General features: G+C 40.1%; 1 protein-coding gene across 4 annotated transcripts in view; it reads left to right on the top strand.

Moving 5' to 3' along the window:
• MYBPC1 (myosin binding protein C1) overlaps positions 1-19,679 on the top strand; it is a 120,306-nt gene extending 100,627 nt beyond the window's left edge. For 3 of the 4 annotated variants that reach the window (XM_034778925.1, XM_034778910.1, XM_034778902.1), the window contains 5 exons: positions 551-690; positions 3,151-3,310; positions 4,812-4,948; positions 5,921-6,107; positions 18,989-19,679. In XM_034778925.1, the coding sequence (XP_034634816.1) occupies positions 551-690; positions 3,151-3,310; positions 4,812-4,948; positions 5,921-6,107; positions 18,989-19,089 (725 nt within the window). In that variant the 3' untranslated portion in view covers positions 19,090-19,679. Of the gene's footprint in view, positions 1-550; positions 691-3,150; positions 3,311-4,811; positions 4,949-5,920; positions 6,108-13,556; positions 13,597-18,988 lie in introns of all 4 variants that reach the window. The other variant, XM_034778917.1, reaches the window with a different exon arrangement.
• The last annotated feature ends 1,881 nt before the right edge of the window (positions 19,680-21,560 follow it).

Genomic DNA, 21,560 nt, shown 5'->3' with positions numbered 1-21,560 from the left:
AAGCTTTTTATTGTTAAGGTGGCACTTAGTCAGATCTGATACAGCTCTACTGTAGCAAGAGTTAGTTTCTTACAAACATGACTTGGAAGAGACCACCAGTGTTAAAAGCCTTATGATGGAAAAAAGAGAGACACCTGGGAAATCTCAGACACTATATCTTATAGGTGAAGCTGGTAGCACAGCCTATACTTAAGCTTGCCTGAGACTTCCCATTATAAGATCACATTTTCATTTGCTTATAACTTTGCCAAAATAGTATGTGATCGTGTAACTGAAGACTGGATCATAACGCATACGCACAATGGGGTCAAATTAAAGGCCAAAATTAAAGGCCAAATTAGAGGCAACTTGAATTCTGGCATTTCCTAACTTTTGAGTGCTTGACTTTTGAGTGCTTGACTTGTCTTCTTTTACCATTGTTTTGTGTGTGTAAGGTATATATCTATCTAGATCTAGATATAGATCTAGATAGAGATATATCATATATGAGAGAGAGAGAAACAGAGAGCAGGCGTAATGGAAAGATGACCATGCCATATCATCATTACAGATCGCCCTGGCCCACCACATGTTGTAACGATTGAGGATGTCTGGGGAGAGAATGTTGCTTTATCATGGCAGCCACCAAAGGATGATGGTAATGCAGCCATAATTGGGTACACGATTCAAAAAGCAGACAAGAAGAGCATGGTAAGTTATAAAATATGTTTGACTCAGTTTAAATCCGACAGTCACCATGTTCTTTCTTTTAAATATAAAAAGCCCTATTTGCGTGGACTAATGTCGATTGATGCATTGGATCATTACAAAACCACACCACTACTCAGAAAATCTCAAAAGCTCATCAGAAAATCCCAGTGTCCACAGTATTCAAAGTTTATAAATGAGAACATGTGTATTTACAAATCTGCATTCAGATTAGAGATGGGGCAAGTGAGGGGAACGGGCAGGAGTAGATCTGCATCTCATTTGTCTAAACCCCTCAGAGTTCACGGGGAGCACAGAGAAATAATTCTGTTTTATTCCCTCTGGAAATAGAGAATCAAAATCCCAAATGCTCATTTTGGAGGCAATGTGGCCCCACAGATAGTCCACTAGGTGGTTTGGAGATCTGAGTTCTATTCCCAGCTGTCACTGCTTGGTGACCCTGGGCAAATCCCTTCACTTCTCTGTACTACACATCACAAATTAGGTAAGTATCATTATCCCTATTTTACAGATTGGGATACTGATAATTTACCTAATTTGAAAAGTGCTTTAAGATTTACAGTTGAGAAGTGCTATATGAGAGCTAATTATTGTTATTATTTCAATTTTTATAGCTCTGTAAGAGACAGCGGTTGGATTTCTACATTTAATAGATACTGCAAGTTTGGACATTGTGAATCTAAGAGAGATGAACCAGTTTGCATGAGAAGAATACTAATACACTGACCTGCTGTGTGACCTTTGACCAGTCAGTTCACCTCCTTGTGACTTTATTCCCCCTCCCACCCTTCATCTCTCTTTAGACCATAAGCTGTTCCGGCCAGGACCTGTCTCTGATTATATGCATACACAGTGCCCAGCACGATGGAGGCCCATCTCAGTTCAGACTTCTAGGTTCTACTGTAATACAAAATAAAATAATAACTAGTGTCCAAAGTGTACTGCATGCACATAGGGCAGTGATTCCATGTTATCTCCACACTGTCTGAGACAAGAATTTTCCTGTAATAGTACCAAGTGGGATTTTAAATAATGACTGTTTCCACAGGGACATTTTCTTGAACAGTTGCCTCTGAAGAAAGGATGTCCCAAGTTCTTTCGAGTAGATGATCCTTTCTGAGCACTATGAGCTATATTACTGGGAAGTTTAAAATAATGTGGCTCTGCAGGTTTAGTACATATCAGTATAAACTCTGGCACAAGAAACTTACACAAATATATACTGTGAGAAAGGGAGACAACTGGAAGGGGTGGCATAAATAAAAGAGAGAGCATTTTCATGGTCAGCTTCTGCTTTACGTGAATAATATTTTTAGCATTAGTCTTGCTGATCTCACTAGGTGGATATTGTGTACCAAGATCAAATTTAAATTTGATATTTAAAGAGATGCCTTTCATCTAAACAGGGGTCTCTTGAGAGCTATGCAGATAGATGCCTGAAGCAGTATGCACTGGAGTATATAATACTTCCCAAGAGATGAGTGTTGTGCCAGAAATCACAGGAATTCAGAGCTGATGAAATCACATCCACAGGACTTTGTTACAGAAAAAAAAATACACATGCCATACATTGAATGCTTGTTTCTGTCCTCTAACTTTGCCCCTGGAACTGCCTCAAAAACTGATTTAACAAACAGGGTTTTTAGCTGTTTATTACTCTGTGTCAGTGTCCCTTATTTACACGATTTCTCAAAATTAAATCAAGAATGAATTGGAAGCCATATTTTTCTCAAATAAATTACCTCTTGGCTACAGCCATGAGAGACCTGGCCCCTTCCAGTCGCATGACTCTGGCTGAGTGAGCTTTACACACTGCTCTCCTTAGACTGTACTGTTGCTACTGCTAAGAGAAAGAGCCTCTAAGATCCAGTCACCTGTCTGATGAAGTGTCTGTAGTTTGGGCTGTATCCACTGCTCCTCCTACCCTATTAAACTGTTCTTAAACATGAGAAATAACCGGAATGGAATCATACTTTCCATAATCATATTATTCATTTAGCCTAGTGCCAGAGGAGGCAGATTAGTACTGGGATTGCATTCTTATCTGCAGCAATACTTTCTCTGTCAGCAATATGAAATCTGAGTGGCAGAGCCTGCCTTTCTTCTCTTGCACAATAGGACCTTTGTAATAGTGCATTTCCTACAATTATCCCGCCTGACTAACCATCAGAATGTGACAATTTAATAGGGTTCACTTTCCATTCACCCTTCATAGCACCGTGGTGAATTGCTTGTGACTCTTTTGTCATCACCCAGTTACTTGTAGTGATTAGGTTAGAATCCATTGCCATCAACTCAGTTATTATATTATGCCTTACTGGTTATATAAATTGCTTAAAATTTGTTCTCATGCTTTCATATGCACAGTGGCTATTCTAAACCCTAGCTGTTGATAAATGAAGTGGGTTGCAGGCAAACTTAGTCTGTGTTTGTGTCTTGCAGGAATGGTTCACTGTAATTGAGCACTACCACCGAACCAGTGCCACCATTACTGAACTCATCATAGGAAATGAGTACTACTTCCGGATCTTTGCTGAAAACATGTGTGGCCTCAGTGAGGACGCGACAATGACCACAGAGAGTGCTGTGATCGCAAAGGATGGTTAGCTGTCAATTATGTTCCTAAGGGGGAAGGATGGGGTTCAGAGTGGGGAAGGGAATCAGAGACAAAAGATTTGATTCTCCACTGTTTGTACCTGGTGTGGCCACTTACACCCGTGCAAAGTGAGTGTAAATTGCTACCATTCCAGTTTGGTAGTGTATGGCATTCACTACGCACAACTGCAAATTATGGGACAGGCAACAAACTATGGGAGGATGACGCTTGATTTTAAATGGTAACATCAATTCCTCTCTCGATTCTGAATTATATATCTGAGCTTTCAAACAGTTTAAAATAGAAATGAAGGTGTTGTAATCTATACATAAACTGTTGTAAAGGAGAACGGCAGTGAGCATGACCTGAGTTCAAGAATGCTCAGTCTCTCCGATACAGTATGTCCTGTGAAGGCAGTTGGCTTAAGTTTAGAGAGATGGGTGACAACCGTCGCTTGCTGTATGAGCCAGTGCTAATGGCATTCCTATTGGTGACGCAGAACTTTGTTCTCTCGCTCAAAAGAAAAGCATCTCCGTTCTGCCCATCAAAAATGGGGACTGCATAAAGGAAACTGAAAACATTGAGTTCACAAAGCTGGCAGTTCTCCGTGAGATCGCTCAGAGCGGAAATAGTTTTCTATTTAAAAGTGGGGTGGGGGTGGTCAGAAGAGGGGCTGTAGAAATTGTTTCTTGTCACTGAAAATTCACCCCTGTGCCGAGGGCCAGCACAAGGCCCATGCACCCGTGAACACCTGTTGGAGAGTCTAAGTAAGGTGTAAGTTGTGCATAGCCCTTGGTGCTGGCCCTTGGCACAGGGGTGAATTTCACCCCGTATGTCCATTCTATGCATCAGCATAGTTTACAGAGAAAAATAATGTTTTTACTACTGTCAGCCCCACAAGTGCAGATACATTATCAGCGAGAAAGCCAGCTCTACTAGATTTTGTTTTATACAGGATCAACACATTTTCTGTGGTCTTTATTGGTGGTGCTGTGCAAAATGAAGGAGAAGAACATATGGATTTTCAGAGACTGTGCCAGCCCAAGTTTACAGTACTGGCAGTTAGGAAATACTAGTTGTAGATGGAACAAATTAGGAAAAGAAATCAGTGACAAGAATAAATGTGGAACATTAAGATGACATTTTAATCACCTCTTTGATCACTCTTACCAACCCGCTAGTCAGTATTCATATTGTTGTACAAAGTGTGTGTGTAATTGCAGGCATGCATACAAAGTATATACATTATACTTAATATACTATGTATTCATACAACAAGGGGAGATTTTAAGTCCTCTGTACAGTATGAACAGAAACTACAGTAACTTTCCAGGCTCAATTCTGCTCTCACGCTAGTGCGAATGAGTGCAATAAATGGAGTTACATTGGTATATAAAGCAGTGCAAATTAGAGCAGACTCACTCTTTACTGTTGAATACTGTTGAAAACAATATGAAATGCTTAACTTTGTTCTAACAGCTCCTAACGTCTTGTATTTATTTCATAGGTAAAGTCTACAAAAATCCAATTTATGAAGACTTTAATTTCACCGAAGCACCAATGTTTACTCAACCTTTAATTAACACATATGCTGTAGCTGGTTACAATGCTACTTTGAACTGCAGTGTTCGAGGAAATCCAAAGGTATGGCATACCACTTAATAACATCAGTGAAGGGAAAGGAGAGTTTAATCAGACACTGATGTTTTCTAGTACTGTTCCTGTTCTTATAATTCACACACATGCTCTAAGGAGAATCAGTGGGCTAAAGAATAGAGCAAAAGTCAAGATTCCTAAGTACTCTTCTCCGTTCTGCCATTGATTTGTTGTATCACAATGGACAAACCACATCCCCTTCTGTCTCAGTTTACCCCTCTACAACGTGGGTATTATGAGATTTACTGAGTCCACAGATTATCCTAATGAAAATGTGGATTTTTCCCAGCTGATCAGGCAAATCTAGGGTTGCTACTTCAGTAACTCACAAGAGCTGCATGGTCAATACATCAATAAGGATTTTGATTTAAAACAAAATACTCTTAATAATTATAAATACTAATATTTATATTATAGTAGCGCCCAAAGGCCCAGTCAGGATCTGGTCACATTGTGCTAGGCACTGTACAAACACACGGTCCCTGCCCAACTGAGTTTCTCTCTCTCTTTAACCAATTTTCCAGAGTAGAAAATTGAACTGACCCAGTAAAATCAGAATTCAGAATTTTTATTTAAAAAGTGTTCTTGGATTAAGTTCTATGCATTGGTTACTAGTAAAAAAAACAGCTTTATTGACAAACCTAGAATATTTAGATCTTGAAAATTATTAGTCAGTTTACTATTGTGTGGTACACCCTTTGTAATGTAACTGATCTACATTTTTGCCCACCCAAAAATATTATCTTGATTGAATTCAGCTAAATTATAAGGGCCACAGGGAGCTGTGCTTAAAAAACAATGGCATGATATGGCCCAAACTTATTTTTATGGATGGACTACAACTTCCCTTTTGTCAATATTTTGTCAATATACCACTAATATATCATTCAACTTTAATACAAGGTCACAGAAAGAGTTTAACATTTAATTGCCTATATTTGTGTGCACTTTTTACCACAGCCCAAAATAACCTGGATGAAAAACAAAGTGACTATAATAAATGACCCAAGATACAGAATGTTTGGTAACCAAGGTGTCTGTACCTTGGAGATCCGCAAACCCAACCCTTATGACGGAGGTACTTACACCTGCAAAGCAGTCAATGAACTTGGAGAGGCAGCGGTTGAATGCAAACTGGAAGTGAAAGGTAAGGTTTCTAAGATCAGAGCAAATCTACTCTTTGTTTAGATACAGCATATATTAGAGTCAAGAGTGCAGTAAGCAAATGCTGGGGGGGTATATCCTAGCACCATTTTTATTCAAATATCCATTGACGTCAAGGGTTCTTTCATGAGTGGACATGACCCTTAGGGACCAGAAGGTGTACTGCTTATGTGACAAACTCCAGCACGACTCTCAGATGTACAGCGCATGCCACAAGCATTAGGCAAGGAACAGTTTTGGATGGGAGGAATATCTGTAAAGGATGCCAAAAGGAGTTAAACTATACATGGCAATAAAGTTTGTCAGATCATATGGCCTAACAAAGACAGCCATTAATCACTAAAATCTAGAGGCCAAGTTAGACTAATCTTTCATTATAACTCATAAGCCCCCAAGCCCTAAATACCTTACCAGTAGTTACCTTCAACTTTTGAATCTTTAATGTTCTGCTCACAATAAAATGGTCAAAATAACACAATTCTATGATCACAGTAAGATCTCTCTGTCTCTCTATGTGTCCAATGACTTAACAGGGCACTTTTTCCCTACAGAATAGCTTTTAATTACATGAAAATAGAGCATATCAAACATGTTCAAACAGAAAAAACAATGTTGGTTAATGGCAACAGAGAGTCCTGTGGCACCTTTAAGACTAACAGATGTATTGGAGCATAAGCTTTTGTTGGTTAATATTTGTCAAATTTAGGAGTCTTAAGCATCCATAGATGTTACTGTTGCCAAAGACCGTGTAGCATTCTTCAGTAAACCCAACAACAGTGTTGATAATAACTGTACAAGGGGAAAGATCCAGTATGGTGTGAAACCCTATACTCTGGAAGTCTTTGCTACTGGACATCAGGATGAATTATAGTCGTGCCACTTTTAGCATATGATGCAAGACCCAACTCTTTATTCAGGCGTTCCCTGGTATCTAAGCCACAGAATACTTTGCAACATTGACCTGGAAATCATTGACCAAGAATTGATCCTGCCCTGAACAGTGGTTTATTGAGGAATGAATGGGAGATTTTGCTATTCTGATCAATACTGATGTGAATCATGTTTCTTTACATTTGGCATTTACAAATTGATGTTTGAAGTGTAAAAATGCTTAGATCATTTTTCAATGAGTCTGTTATGCTCAGTAATGTAGTTAGGTAGAACTTTAATGGCTATGATGCAAAAAGTCATTACCAGCTACATTTGAGATGACCCCTGTGAGCCTTTTCCTGATGGGCATTTGATCTGACACCACCCACCTCTTACTACTTTAAAAAAAAATAATTTATAAGACTCTGGTCTGGTGCTCTGGATGGTGCACAAAAAACTGCAAACAATCCAAAATACTACCACTGACAGCCATGCCTACCCGCATCCACGACTGACTACTTCTACAGCTTGTTATATGAAAGAAAAACAATTCTTCACAACTCAGCTCCTAACATCCCCCATGCCCCAGCCCCTCAGTTAGATCTCTTCATTCCCCCCAATCATCCATCCCAAGGGGAATCCTCGGTAAACAAGTAGGTCTTGCAGCATGTCCTGAAGGTCACACTATCAAGTTTTCAGCAGACCCAACTCAGAAAGCAAGTTCCAAAGCCCAAGAATCACTCAGCAAGAATGTCGAACTAGCAGCCCTGTCCTATTCATACTGTCAGGAAGCTTAGGTGCCTCAAATAACCTCAGTTGCTGTGGTATCACATCCTAGATTAGCAAACAATCATGCATGTGCTGTGATGGGAAGAAGGCTGTGAAACTCACTCCCCTTAGCGGTGTCTCAGTCCTTCCCCACTTTTAAACAAAACCTTCCACTACCCTTTCCCCCTTTCCCCCGCCTTCACCCTCAAGAGCTTTGAAGCATGATCATTGTTGGATCCTTATTAATAGCTTCCATGCCTCCTTTTCCCCCTAAAGAAATCAACATTTACGTTAAAAAAGTAAAGTGAATGATCTTGGCAGACTCCAGAGACTATACAAAAGCTGAAAGTCTTCATGTTCACAGCATGTCATTGTATCCACTTTCTGCATCAGATCTGGAAAGAGTCCTAGAAATAGTTGTGTCTTTTGTCAGCGTTCCATCCTGGGCTGTGCGTTCTCACTGTCTTTGACCAATTCTTTGTTTAACCCACGTCACACCTCTCTTGTTGATTGACTGGTTTTTAAATCTAAACTCATGTTAACCGTTGGGCAGTCCAGCGCACCCTCCCAAACTCATGAGGCATGCAAATCCTTTTCCCCTTCCTAATCCCCAACAATTAGGGACCACGAATCATCTCTCTTGTTTATATTCTTTCCTTTAAACTAGCATATTTAGCCATTAATTTTTTCACCTTTCAAAAGAAGGTTCAGACTAGCATGTTGTTAGACTCAAATACAGTACATCTGTGGAGAGGTTTCCGTCTTGCTGCTATTAAAGTCAGGGAGAGTTTAACCACGGCATTCAACTAGAGTAGCATCAAGCCCATAATCAGCAATTGTACTGACCATAAGAACGGCCATACTGGGTCAGACCAATGGTCCATCTAGCCCAGTATCCTGTCTTCTGACAGTGGCCAGAGCTGGATACTTCAGAGGGAATGAACAGGACAGTGCAATTTTTTCAGTGATCCATCCCTTGTTGTCCAGTCCCAGCTTTTGGCATCTGTGCATTAATAAACAGTCCGGATTTGCTATGTGAAAGAGAGACAAATGCAGTGGGTATTGCACATAGCCAGATTGTAAAAACTTAACTTTACAGGTGTCCCCCCATCCAATCCACTTATATGCTGGTTCTACACTCTGCCCGTCTGCTGCCTCAGCAGGAGCGATCAGATGCTTGAGCAGCACAACGACACAAAGAAAAGTGCTCTCTGGAGAAAAGGCATTTTGAGTCAATGGAAACAAATCATTGTGTATTTTTTTTGTAAATGTAGCTTCCGCTTTACTCCAGGAAGTAAAAAATTAGGGCCTGAGTCTACAGTCATTTTTCAGGCAAAACATTATTGATTTCAAAGTGAATTTTTCCTGGGTAAGGACTGCAGGGTCAAAGCTATAATGTAAGGGATATTACATAACTGGTGAGTTTAAGAGCTACAGTACTGTAACTCCTTTTTTTTGGATAGCACATCATGTTAGACAGATATACACCATACAAAAATATATGTTGCACTAACTCTCATTTTTCTAAATAGTACAGAATTTCTTTCCTCTGTTTCTGAGCTGTTAGTAATCTCTGTTTTAACATGTAGACATATTCCTAGGAATGTCACAAAATAAACTTCAGGACCAGACTCCAAAGAGAAACTGCTGAGCTCCAGTTCATTTGCAAATTTGACACCATCAGATCAGGATTAAACAAAGACTGTGAATGGCTTTCCAACTACAGAAGCAGTTTCTCCTCCCTTGGTGTTCACACTTCAACTGCTAGCAGAGCACCTCACCCTCCCTGATTGAACTAACCTCGTTATCTCCATACTGATTTATACCTGCCTCTGGAGATTTCCATTACTTGCATCTGAAGAAGTGAGGTTCTTACCCACGAAAGCTTATGCTCCCAATACTTCCGTTAGTCTCAAAGGTGCCACAGGACCCTCTGTTGCTTTTTATCATGGATGCAGTATACTACTCATATTTTATCTGGTATCTAAATAAATGAAAAGTTATGGTAATAGCACGGTATACCAGTAGTACATTACAATTGTCTTCTTTTATCACTTTGCATATATCATCTTAGGCTTCAAATCTAGACTATAAGGAGGTACAAATTTTACCTCATTTCTTTAAACATTTTATTGATAATAATAGACAAATAGAATATCAAGTATTTCATTTTATTGTCAGTGAAATGTTTTCTGTTCATAGATGTTATTTATTTCCAATAAACCACAGCATTTGCTTAATCTTTTTCAGGTCTATTAGATGTACTTAAAATGGCAAACAGTTGGGCTATTTACTACAATAGCATGACAAGTTTATTTGTCTACAAGAGTGCTGAAAAAGTTCATGCTGCAATTTGTAAAAGATCTTTGTTAAGAAAAAAAGTTCGATCTGTCTTGCAAGATGACAAGCTATATAAACACAGAATTCCATTAAAACTATTATTGGATTTTTCACACATCCTCTCCCCAAAGAAAATTTTTTAAATATTTTTTACGGTTCCTTGAGCTAGATTCCTAATCGTGGCTGGTTTGTCATAAGAATTCGTAATCATTGTCTTGTTTTGTTTTCAGTAGATAGAACCTGTTCCCAAACCCATTGAAATCAATAGAAAGACTCCCTTTGACTTCAGTTGACTTTGGATCAGGCCCTAAGAGAATGTATTATGAATAGGGCCCTACCAAATTCACGGTCCATTTTGTTCAATTTTATAGTCACAGGATTTTTAAAATTGCAAATTTATGATTTCAGCTATTTACATCTGAAATTTCACAATGTTGTAATTTTAGGGGTCCTGAACCATCAAGGAGTTGTGAGAGGGATTGGTAACTAGTGGGAGGGACGCAAAGGAGGCACCAGCTAAAGGGAGGCACGTGACCCCCTCATGTTACTCCTCCCCGACCTGTTCCCCACATGACCCCCCATGTGACTCGTCCCCGCCCCCAGCCCAGGGACCCTGCGCTCTCCCCGTCCCCTCCCCATCCCACGTTACCCGGCTTGGGGTGGGGGGGGGACACTGCTCCAGTCCCCCTGGCATGTGTGGAGCCACTAATTCACTCTCCCAGGCAGCCTCCAGCCACACTGCCTGCCTGGGATGTTGTCCGTGGTGCGGCACCCAGCGGCTGCTCTCTCCCAGGCAGCCTCCGGCCACACACAGTCTGCGAGCTGCACCAGGCAGCATGGCCAGGAGGCCGGAAGAGGAGAGGTTCTGGCCCCAACTCTTCCCTTCCAGCTCTGGCCCTGCCCCTTCAATTCCCCAGCTGCTGGCCTTGCCCACCTCAGCATTTTGGGGAGGGTCATGTGACCCTTCGCCCCCTCCCCCACAGGTCACCTGCTGGCAACAGCCTGCCTTTAGAGCTGGGCAGCTGGAGAGTAGGGGCTACTGCCCGGGAGCCCAGCTCTGAAAGCAGAGCCACTGCCAGCAGCAGCACAGAAGTAAGGATGGCCCCGTATGATATTGCCACCCTTACCTCTGTGCTGCTGCCTGCAGAGCTGGGCCCTCAGTCAGCAGCCGCCCAGGTCTGAAGGCAGCACAGAAGTAAGGGTGGCAATACTGTGCTCCCCACCTTAAAATAACCTTGTGACCCTCCCTGCAACTCCCTTTTGTATCAGGACCCTCAATTTGACAAATGCTGGTCTCCCCTGTCAAATCTATATAGTATAACATAAAAGCTCACAAAAGACCAAATTTCACAGAAGGAGACCAGATTTCATGGTCCATGATGTGTTTTTCATGGCCGTGAATTTGGTAGGGCCCTAATCATGAACCTGTTGTCATGAGATAATTGACTACTTTGGAGAGAGTGATCAGCCTTAAGAGTGAAGCCAAGGTTGCTTATCACTTCAATAACTCGATGATAGTAATGGATTCTGAGAAAAGTTGTAATTGGTTTTAATCATATTAAAAAAAATAAGTTGTTAAATTAATTGGGAACAATTTCAAACAAGAATAAATACCAGTACGAATATTCTAATTCTGCAGTGTTATATCATGGAATAATTACCCCAGGAGAACCATTCTTCTTGGCGGGGAAGAAACAGGTTTATAAAAAGCATATTCCACTGGACATTACCTTCCATTCCATTCCTCTCTTTTTACATCAAAATGTATTTGCATGTAAAGTGTGTATTCCTTAGTTGCTTTTAGATTGTACTAGCTAGTGTCTCATGGCATACATTGGCTATGTCACATGAGCAAAGAAGGCCAAATTAATCAAGAATGTAGGAGCTAACATCAGAGTTATGCAAAGTTGAGGCAAGAATTTATACTTTCTTATTAGACATAAAACCATGTATATATGTGTGTATAAAAAACAAACAAACAAACAAAATCCTTAAATGTATGCAACTCCCTTTGTCAGGGTGACTCAATTTCTCTCAAAAGGTGATCTGCATCTCAGAGGATCAGGTTTAGGTTAGTTTGATATAACCTGGAGAATTATTGAAAGAACAGAGGTATCACCATGTTATCCATTTTATTTTAAAATTTATTCCTTATTGTAAACTACATTTCTATTCTGAATTGGTACTTAGAACTTCAATACAGGCTGACACTTGACATGCAAAGTCTAAGGGGGAAATACTAACTCTGTTGAAGTCAATGGGACCTTTCCATTGATGTCAGTGGGTATGTCTACATGCAATTAAACACCTGCATCTGGCCCATGGAGTTGTCTCGGGCTTGCGGGGCTCGGGCTAAGGGACTGTTTAATTGCAGCATAGATTCCCAGGCTCGAGCTACAATTCGAGCTCTGGGACTCTTCTACCTCACAGGGTCCTACAGCCCAGATGCCAGTCCAAGTCCGAACGTCTACACCGCAATTAAACAGTCCTGCAAGGCCAAGTCAGCTGGTACGGGCCAGCTGCAGTTGTTTAATTGCAGTGTAGACATACCCGCGCAGTGGGGCCAGGATTTCACCCTTAGAACCAAATAAATTATCTATGAGCATAACTCTGTTAACTTCAAATTCAGCTTCAGCTGAGTTACACCAGCAGAGAATTTACCCCTTTAAATAGAAAGGACGTTTTTAACATTACCAAAATTCAAAAATATCAACATGGCCATTTTTAAATTGCAGAAATGCCCAAACACTGATGTTTCCAGTACTGGAGGCTTTCAGATGCACAATTTAAAAACTGACTCTTGTGACGCAATTAAGCTAGAATGTACTGCAACCATTTTAGATATTTTTGAATATTTCTTTTTGTAAATGGCTGCTACAGTTTAGTGCCCATACATAGCACTACATACGTAAAATACTTAATTAAAACTAATGGTTCCTATAGAGTAAATGGCATGCCTTAACTAATGTAAATACATATTTGTGTAAAGGTACATAATAAGGTACTGGTGTGTAACTAGTCTATACTTGATAATTTTGCCTTTTAGAGTTTCAACATATGTATATATATTTATAATGCTATGTGTGTGGGGTTTTTCCTGTGTTGAAAAACACAAATATATATATATGTTTTAGCTTCTCCTGAAGCTAAGTTTGGAAACTTTTATTCTAAAAGTCAATTGCACAATTTGACTGGCTCCACTGTGTACCCTAGACTAATTACAGAAGGCAGTCATATTTGTTTGTGCATATTAATATCACATATTAATTATAATTTTGAAGTGGTACTGGACTCCTGCCATTTACTTTCCATGTGCTTCTATTTCTTACATATTTTACATGACTAAGGATTAAAACATCGTCTTGTCATAATTATGAACATAATTTCACCCAACAAATTCTCTACTTTGGTGTTAGCAATTAAGTGCTTATTTCTCTTTCTCTCTCTCCCTTAGTTGCACAGTAAGGATTTTTGAATGTATATTGCCATCTAAGGTAAGCTTTCATATGGTTCTTGCATATGAAGCTTATGTCTGTTTTCACGTCATACAAAGCCTGCCAAGTATGGCATGATTTTCATTATGTCATTTAATGAAAATGTTTTTAAATCAATAATTTAATAATTAGAATTTATATTACACTATCCTTAAACTAACAATTAACCCTTAATCTTTCCAATAATTGCTTGTTATAGTAACTCCCTTTAGTGGTACATCCACTTACTTTCTGCTAGTGAAAATGCTTCAACTGAATTTAACAGAGCATGAGTTAGGTTAATTACTTACCATAGTAGAAAATACAAGTAACATAAGAGCATTTTTTCATCTACAATCAATTATTTGCATCTAAGGATAGACTTCTAAATAAATGAGACCATTTTTACATCACTTCATTTTATTTAAAAATGAATGATTCTTATGAACATTTGCATTACACAGTTTTAAAGAATGCTATAAAGCATGCCATTTTTTGTCTGTATTAAGCATTTACTAAGACCAGGAAAGCACAACTCTGAAAGAGTGATAAGGTTAAATGATGTAGCTCACTTACTTGGAGCTACAATTAAATAATGGCTCTTCAGTAGGAAAATGTTGTTAATGGATATATTGGCTTGTCCTAAATTGTGTAAGTAGAATAAGATTATATCAATATTGGATCAATCAGTTTAATCTAGTTGAAATGTACAGTTTGCTCAGGTAAAGAGAATGATGTGTTCATCCTGAAAATGTACTTTTGCTTTAAAACTTCTGGTGTGCTACAGAAATGCCTCAGAAGGTAAGTGTTATTAAGGGTTGGTTGTGTTTGCACCTTGCAGAAGTGAACATTCATGCAGACTTATAAAAGGTACAGTAGCAATGCAGTTTCTTTATCATGCATACCAACCTTCCCTATCGAGGAGGAGTGATCTCTAATATTTTTAGCAAAATATTTGCCATTTTCCCACTGTCCCTCTCTGACAGTTCATGGGGTACCCAAGACCGACACACCTTTTTACCCCCTGCCTCTAAGGAGAGGTAGCCTTGTCTCTGGTAGTTCAGTGTTAGCTCTCTAACATCACCAGCCTGCTAGCCACTCAGGCACTCTTCTCTGGGCTAATCCAGTGCTGTCATCATCGTGTAAGTTATCATTAGGTGCACCCTCATCCCCAAGTCCCTTTGAATCATTCTCCTGTGATATCCAGCTCCTGACACTGGCTACTCACAGAAATCCCAGGTCCTCTGCTCTTAGAGGAGCAGCGTACCCCAGTTGGCTATTTTTACCTTAAACCACTGCTCCTATAAAATCACACAGTATGTGTGAGCAACTTACAACAAAACAAGATTAGATTTATTTAAAAAAGGCGAGTTAACTAGAAACAAGAGAGAGTGGTGGAAGCATGGTACAATACAAAACAAAATCATAAAATGCAAAGCTGGGTCTAAAAACAGACCCGGTATTGTCCTGCACAGAGTGAAAAACGTAAAATTTTCTCATGTTTCTATATATATTAAAATCTATTTTAAAGGTCTCAGGTCAACCTGTGCCCTCCATCACACCAGGCTAAATTCTGAATAACTCCATTGTCTTCATGATAGCCCCAGGTTTACATTGTGCCAGTGTAACTAAAAACAGGTTTGGTCCCCGCTCTTTACCCATACCGTGCCAGATCCAAAGCAATATGCCTTCCAAACCCTGGAAGCCCTGAGAGGCTGTGGATGTTGACTGTGCTGTAGGATGCTCATTCAGTAGACACCGCTGCCTGTCAGAGTTCCAAAGCAAGCCCAACTCCCCAGAGACAAGAAACAGACTTTCCAGAGGGTCGGAAGGGACAAAGCAACACACAGCACAGTGAGACCCCTCAGTTCTTATTGGGACCTATCACCTTTGTCACCTCTGTCTGGCTTGTCCTCGTCCATCCCTCCACGAATGCAAGTCAACACCACACCATTCTGTTTTGTTGAGAGCACGTTCTTTCCATTTCTGGCCAAAGAGTTTTGTCATGGGATCAGCCCAGCGCGTTTTCGGTCTGCCCAGCGGTCACTTGTGGTCTCTGGGGATCCAGTCACTGATGAGGGTTGTCCACCTATTGTCTTGTCTGCGGACTACATGACCCGCCCATCTTCGCTTTGCATCGTATATCACCTGTACTACACTGGTCACCTCTGTATGCCTTCTGATCTCCTCATTCGGTATGTGATCACGGAGCTATATCTTACACATTCGCCTTTCCATTGCTCTCTGGGTGACAGCGAATGTTTCTTCCTCTGCTTTCGTCATTGACCAGCTTTCCGCTCTGTATATCATTGCTGTCAGAACAGTGGAGTTAAACAGTTCTTTCCTTTTCTTCATGGGCAGTTCATCATCCGTTAGACACATCTTTATTTTGTTGAAACTTGCCACCCCGCCTTTCGTCTCCTCCTGCATTCCCCTTCGAATGAGTTGTCTCTGCTCAGCTGCTGACCCAGGTAAATATATTTTCGACCTCCTCGATTTCTTTCCCGTTTACAGTGATGATTCCTTCCACACAATGTTCAGTCCACATCCACTTCGTCTTTGACATCTTCACTTCCAACACGATATCATGCAAAAGTCTTTGCAGTTTCTGCAATCTGTTCTCCAGTTCTGCTGTGTCCTTTGCCAGTATTACACAGTCGTCAGTGAAGACTTATGCATTAACTGTTCTCCATCAATTCTGATTCCTTCTTCCCAGTTCAATTTCTTGAACAGCGACTCCAGTACTGCTGCAAACAGCTTCAGTGAGATTGTGTCACCTTGTCTGACTCCTCTGCATACAGTAATAATGTAGGGGACATTGAATAATGTTATCTCTGTCGAGCAATTGCCGTTAATTTCTTCCAGCAGGTCGATGTACCTCAGGTCAATTCCGAGCGCATTGAGTACAGCATTGATCTCTACCGAGTTGAATGCCTTTTTGTAGTTGACAAATGCAATACACAATGGTACTTTGTATTCCTTGCATTTTTCGATGAGCTGCCGAACTGAGTGGATGTGATCAATTGTCGAATACCCCAAGCAGAAACCAGCTTGTTCTCTGCTTTTGTGCATTTCAAGATCCTTCTTAATCTGATTGAGTATGACGCAGATGAACACTTTATACACTTGAGAGAAGTGTGATCGGACAGTTCTTCTGGATTGCCTTTCTTCATCAATAGTATTGTTTTCGATTTCTTCCATGCATCTGGAACATGCTTGCTATTGATGTAGATGGTGAACCACTGCGCCAACGCTTTGAAGAGAGTATCTTCCCCTACTTTGAGATATTCCAGCCAAACATCGTCCTGGACTTCTCCCTTTCTTTATGTTACAAACTGCGTATTCAATTTCTTCCCACATAACGTCAGGAACTTCTTCTGTAACCTGCTGCCTTGACAGTGTACGCTGGACATTGACATGCGAGGAGTAGAGGTCAATGTAGAATTTTGTACATATTTCATTTATCTTACTCCTTTTCAATGTCCTTTCACAATTTTTATTTTTCAGCACTGCCAGGATAATCTGTTTCAGCCTAACATCTCTTTGTACCTTCTTCAGATTCTCATTCTTTTTGGACTCCTCTCTCAATTTCTTCTTTCTAAAGTCTTTGTAGTCTTCTTTGATCTTCACACAAATTTCTTTGCACAGTGTTCTGTATTCTTCACTCATTTTTCCTTCTAATTTCATGCACGCCCTCCTCGCCATCAGATTCACAGTTTCCTCGCTGATCCTCTGCTTGTGTCCCAGCATTTTCAATGTCTTTGCCTTCTTAGCTGCTGAGATTATCTGTGAGATAAACTCTTTGTAGTCTTCATCGATGTCCTTGTTGACCTTATACTCCAGGTCCATTTCACTCACTTCCTGTGCAAATGCCTCTTCGTTGAAGTGCCATTTTTGCTTCAGTTTCTGGCTTCTCTTAACTCGATCTTGGGACCTGTGGGAACTATCATAATATACATTTTTAATAATAAAGCTGCAGGAAGCTGCGAAACAATCACATCACTATGAATAGCAGCCCACTTGACAAATTCTTCCACAGGGGTCTCCCCAAACCTGGGTGGGGTCCTCACACCTATGGCGTTCATGGGCTCCAGTGGCTAGCACTAGGTGTTTGTAGGAGAGGTCATGAAGGAGCCATAGTTTTAGGGGAAACTGTGACAAACTTTGAATCCCAGTAACTGATTTACATTTTCAAGGTGCTGCCTGCGACAAAGAAAGTTAAATGTATCACCTTAAAAAAAACAACCCACAATTACTGAGACGTGTCTTGACAATTCTGTTTTTCCTCAGAATCAAGGAAGTGAGGAAATGGGGGAAGCACATCCTCAGGCTTTACACCTCTCAAAGACCAGCTCTGACAGCCATATTTGACAGTATTCATTGATTCATTGTGTGGAGTGCCTACTGCCAGCTTGGAAGGAGCATATGCAGTGTGCCTATGGCTCCCCTCCAAATGTTGACCCTGCAGTCTTTCCATGTACATTAACTCCCCTCCACACAATGCAGAAGAGGAGCATCTGGCCTTAGTGATTTCCTTAAGGTCACGGTATCAGGGAAAGGTTTCACTTTCAGGAGTTGCCAGCTCCCACGCCTGTGCTCAAACTATAATAAGGGCCAGTGCCATATTGAAGGTGCTGAAACTAAAATGAAAACTCACTGCTGAATCTTAGGAGAGGAGATTTTTTACAATAAAAACAGGAATAATACTCATGCCAATTCTACTTCGTTTATTTGAGAATTTATAGTCAGATTTTCAAAGAACTTTTTGAAAATTTAGGTGCCTAAATATGGGCTTCAGAACCTAAATTCAGGCATCTATTTTTGAAAATCCTGGCCTTTTTCTGCAATTCCTTCATACACATAAATAAGTTACACATACTTCAGTCAAATTCCAAGAGGTATAGTAAATATTTTGCTAAATGTTTATTATAAAATCCAGCACTAATAATGTGAATCTGCACTTGTCTTTTTTCTGCGTGTCAAGTGTTCTCTGCACTGGATTTTCTTAGTCAAATTCTACCCTTAGATACACTTCATGCAACTCCATTGAAATGAACAGGGTTGTCTGAGATGAAGCTATGTATTGTGTATTGGTGGGGTTGCATTGGGTGCAACTGATGAACGACTCTAGCTCATTACAAGTGAAATACACCCCTTTGCAAGGAGCCAGCACAAGTTCTATGCACCACTTAAAATCCCAACTTAGGTCTTAAATTATGAGTAACCTTTGTGCTGGCCCGTTGCACAGGGGTAAATTTCACCATGTGTCAAGAGAAAATACAGCATAGGGACTGACTAGATCTCTGTCACTTAACTGGGTCAATATTTTTCACAGAGAGCCAGAGAAATATTTTTAAAAATCTATTTCTCCTGGTAATTTTAACCATGCGATTGTCTTGTTTCTTGTCCATAGGTGGACTTTCGTTCTTCAGACTATTAATGCAAGGGGTGCCTCCACATATCGTTCATTCATATATGCAAGAAATGCAAGCAGGCAACCCTGAGGGAAAATGAGAGCCTGTCCACACAGTGCTTTCCCGCCACTGCGTTGGAAACTGGTAGCCAGCATTACAGCGTTTTAATTCTTGCAATAGCATCACAACAGTGTGCCTCCCTGCTTTTTTTCCCCTTCCTGCTGCTGAAAATAAAAGTTACGCATGGATTGCTTTGGGGTTGAAATTGAAGCCAAGACACATTTTGTAATGTTCAGCATTGTTTTCTGTTTGATAATGTGTTTTGTTTGTTTTTTAATGAGAAAGGAGAAGAAGACGTGTAATACGCATGGGAAGACAATCTTCTACTTTGTACTTTGTAGGGCTAGGCATATTTTTGTCGGAGTGAAAGTAGACTGATCAACCAGTGGCAATCCAGTAGGGCCTTGACATACATACCTCTTTTGATAATGGATCTTATTCATCCAACAGTAGTTCAAAAGAATACGGTTTTGCTATAAACTGACTGTTTAATACACATGCATTTAATGGTCATTTCAGTTGAATATTTCTTCATCTAGAAGATTTATATTTCTTATGATTCACCCACAAATCAACTTTCTTTCAACTGAAATTAAAGTGTTTTATTTAATGTACAATAAACATGAAGTGTTTAAGACCTACCAAAATACTGTTTATTGATTGTTATTTTACATTATCTCACCATATTACTATTTAAGAACATAAGAACGGCCATACTGGGTCAGACCAAAGGTCCATCTAGCTCAGTATCCTGTCTTCCAGGAGTGGCCAATGCCAGGTGCCCCAGAGGGAACGAACAGAACAGGTAATCATCAAGTGATCCATCCCCTGTCGCCCATTCCCAGCTTCTGGCAAACAGAGGCTAGGGACACCATCCCTGCCCATCCTGGCTAATAGCCATTGATGGAGCTATCCTCCATGAACTTATCTAGTTCATTTTTGAACCCTGTTATAGTCTTGGCCTTCACAATATCCTCTGGCAAGGAGTTCCAAAGGTTGACTGTGCGTTGTGTGAAAAAATACTTCCTTTTGTTTGTTTTAAACCTGCTGCCTATTAATTGCATTTGGTGAACCCTATTTCTTGTGTTATAAGAAGGAGTAAATAACACTTCCTTATTTACTTTCTCCACAGCAGTCATGATTTTATAAACCTTTATCATATCCCCCCTTAGTCGTCTCTTTTCCAAGCTGAAAAGTCCCAGTCTTATTACTCTCTCCTCATATGGAAGCCATTCCATACCCCTAATCATTTTTGTTGCCCTTTTCTGAACCTTTTCCAATTCCAATATATCTTTTTTGACATGGGGTGACCACATCTGCACACAGTATTCAAGATGTGGGCATACCATGGATTTATATAGAGGCAATATGATATTATCTATCCCTTTCTTAATGATTCCCAACATTCTGTTAGCTTTTTTGACTGCCGGTGCACATTGAGTGGATGTTTTCAGAGAGCTATCCACAATGATTCCAAGATCTCTTTCGTGAGCAGTAACAGCTAATTTAAACCCTATCATTTTATATATATATTGGGATTATGTTTTCCAATGTGCATTACTTTCCATTTATCGACATTAAATTTCATTTGCCATTTTGTTGCCCAGTCACCCAGTTTTGTGAGATCCTTTTGTAGCTCTTTGCAGTCTGCTTGGGACTTAACTATTTTGCGTAGTTTTGTATCATCTGCAAATTTTGCCACCTCACTGTTTACCCCTTTTTCCAGATTATGTATGAATATGCTGAATAGGACTGGTCCCACACAGACCACTGGGGGACAACAGTATTTACCTTTCTCCATTCTGAAAACTGACCATTTATTCCTAGCTTTTGTTTCTTATCTTTTAACCAGTTACTAAATCATGAGAGGATCTTCCCTCTTACCCCATGACAGTTCAATTTGCTTAAGAGTCTTTGGTGAGGGACCTTATCAAAGACTTTCTGGAAATCTAAGTACACTATATCCACTGGATCCCCCATTGTCCACATGCTTGTTTCCCCCCGAAAGAATTCTAGTAGATTGGTTAGGTATGATTTCCCTTTATAAAAAACATGTTGACTCTTCCCCAACAAATTATGTTCATTTATGTGTCTGACAATTTTGTTCTTTACTATAGTTTCAACTAGTTTGTCCGGTACTGAAGTCAGGTTTACCAGCCTGTAATTGCGTAATGTAATTGGCATCACATTATCTATCCTCCAGTCATCTGGTACAGAAGTTGATTTAAATGATAGGTTACAAACTACAGTTAGTAGTTCTGCAATTTCACATTTGAGTTCCTTCAGAACTCTTGGGTGAATATTGCTGTTTAATTTATCAATTTGTTCCAAAACCTCCTCTAATGACACCTCAATCTGAGACAGTTCCTCAGATTTGTCACCTAAAAAGAATGGCTCAGGTTTGGGAATCTCCCTCACATCCTCAGCCATGAAGACTAATGCAAAGAATTCATTTAGTTTCTCTGCAATGGCCTTATTGTCCTTGAATACATCCTTTAACATCTCGATCAT

This window comes from Trachemys scripta, chromosome 1 (assembly GCF_013100865.1).
Source record: "Trachemys scripta elegans isolate TJP31775 chromosome 1, CAS_Tse_1.0, whole genome shotgun sequence".
Taxonomy (NCBI): domain Eukaryota; kingdom Metazoa; phylum Chordata; order Testudines; family Emydidae; genus Trachemys; species Trachemys scripta.
This window is presented reverse-complemented; position numbering and strand designations above follow the sequence as displayed.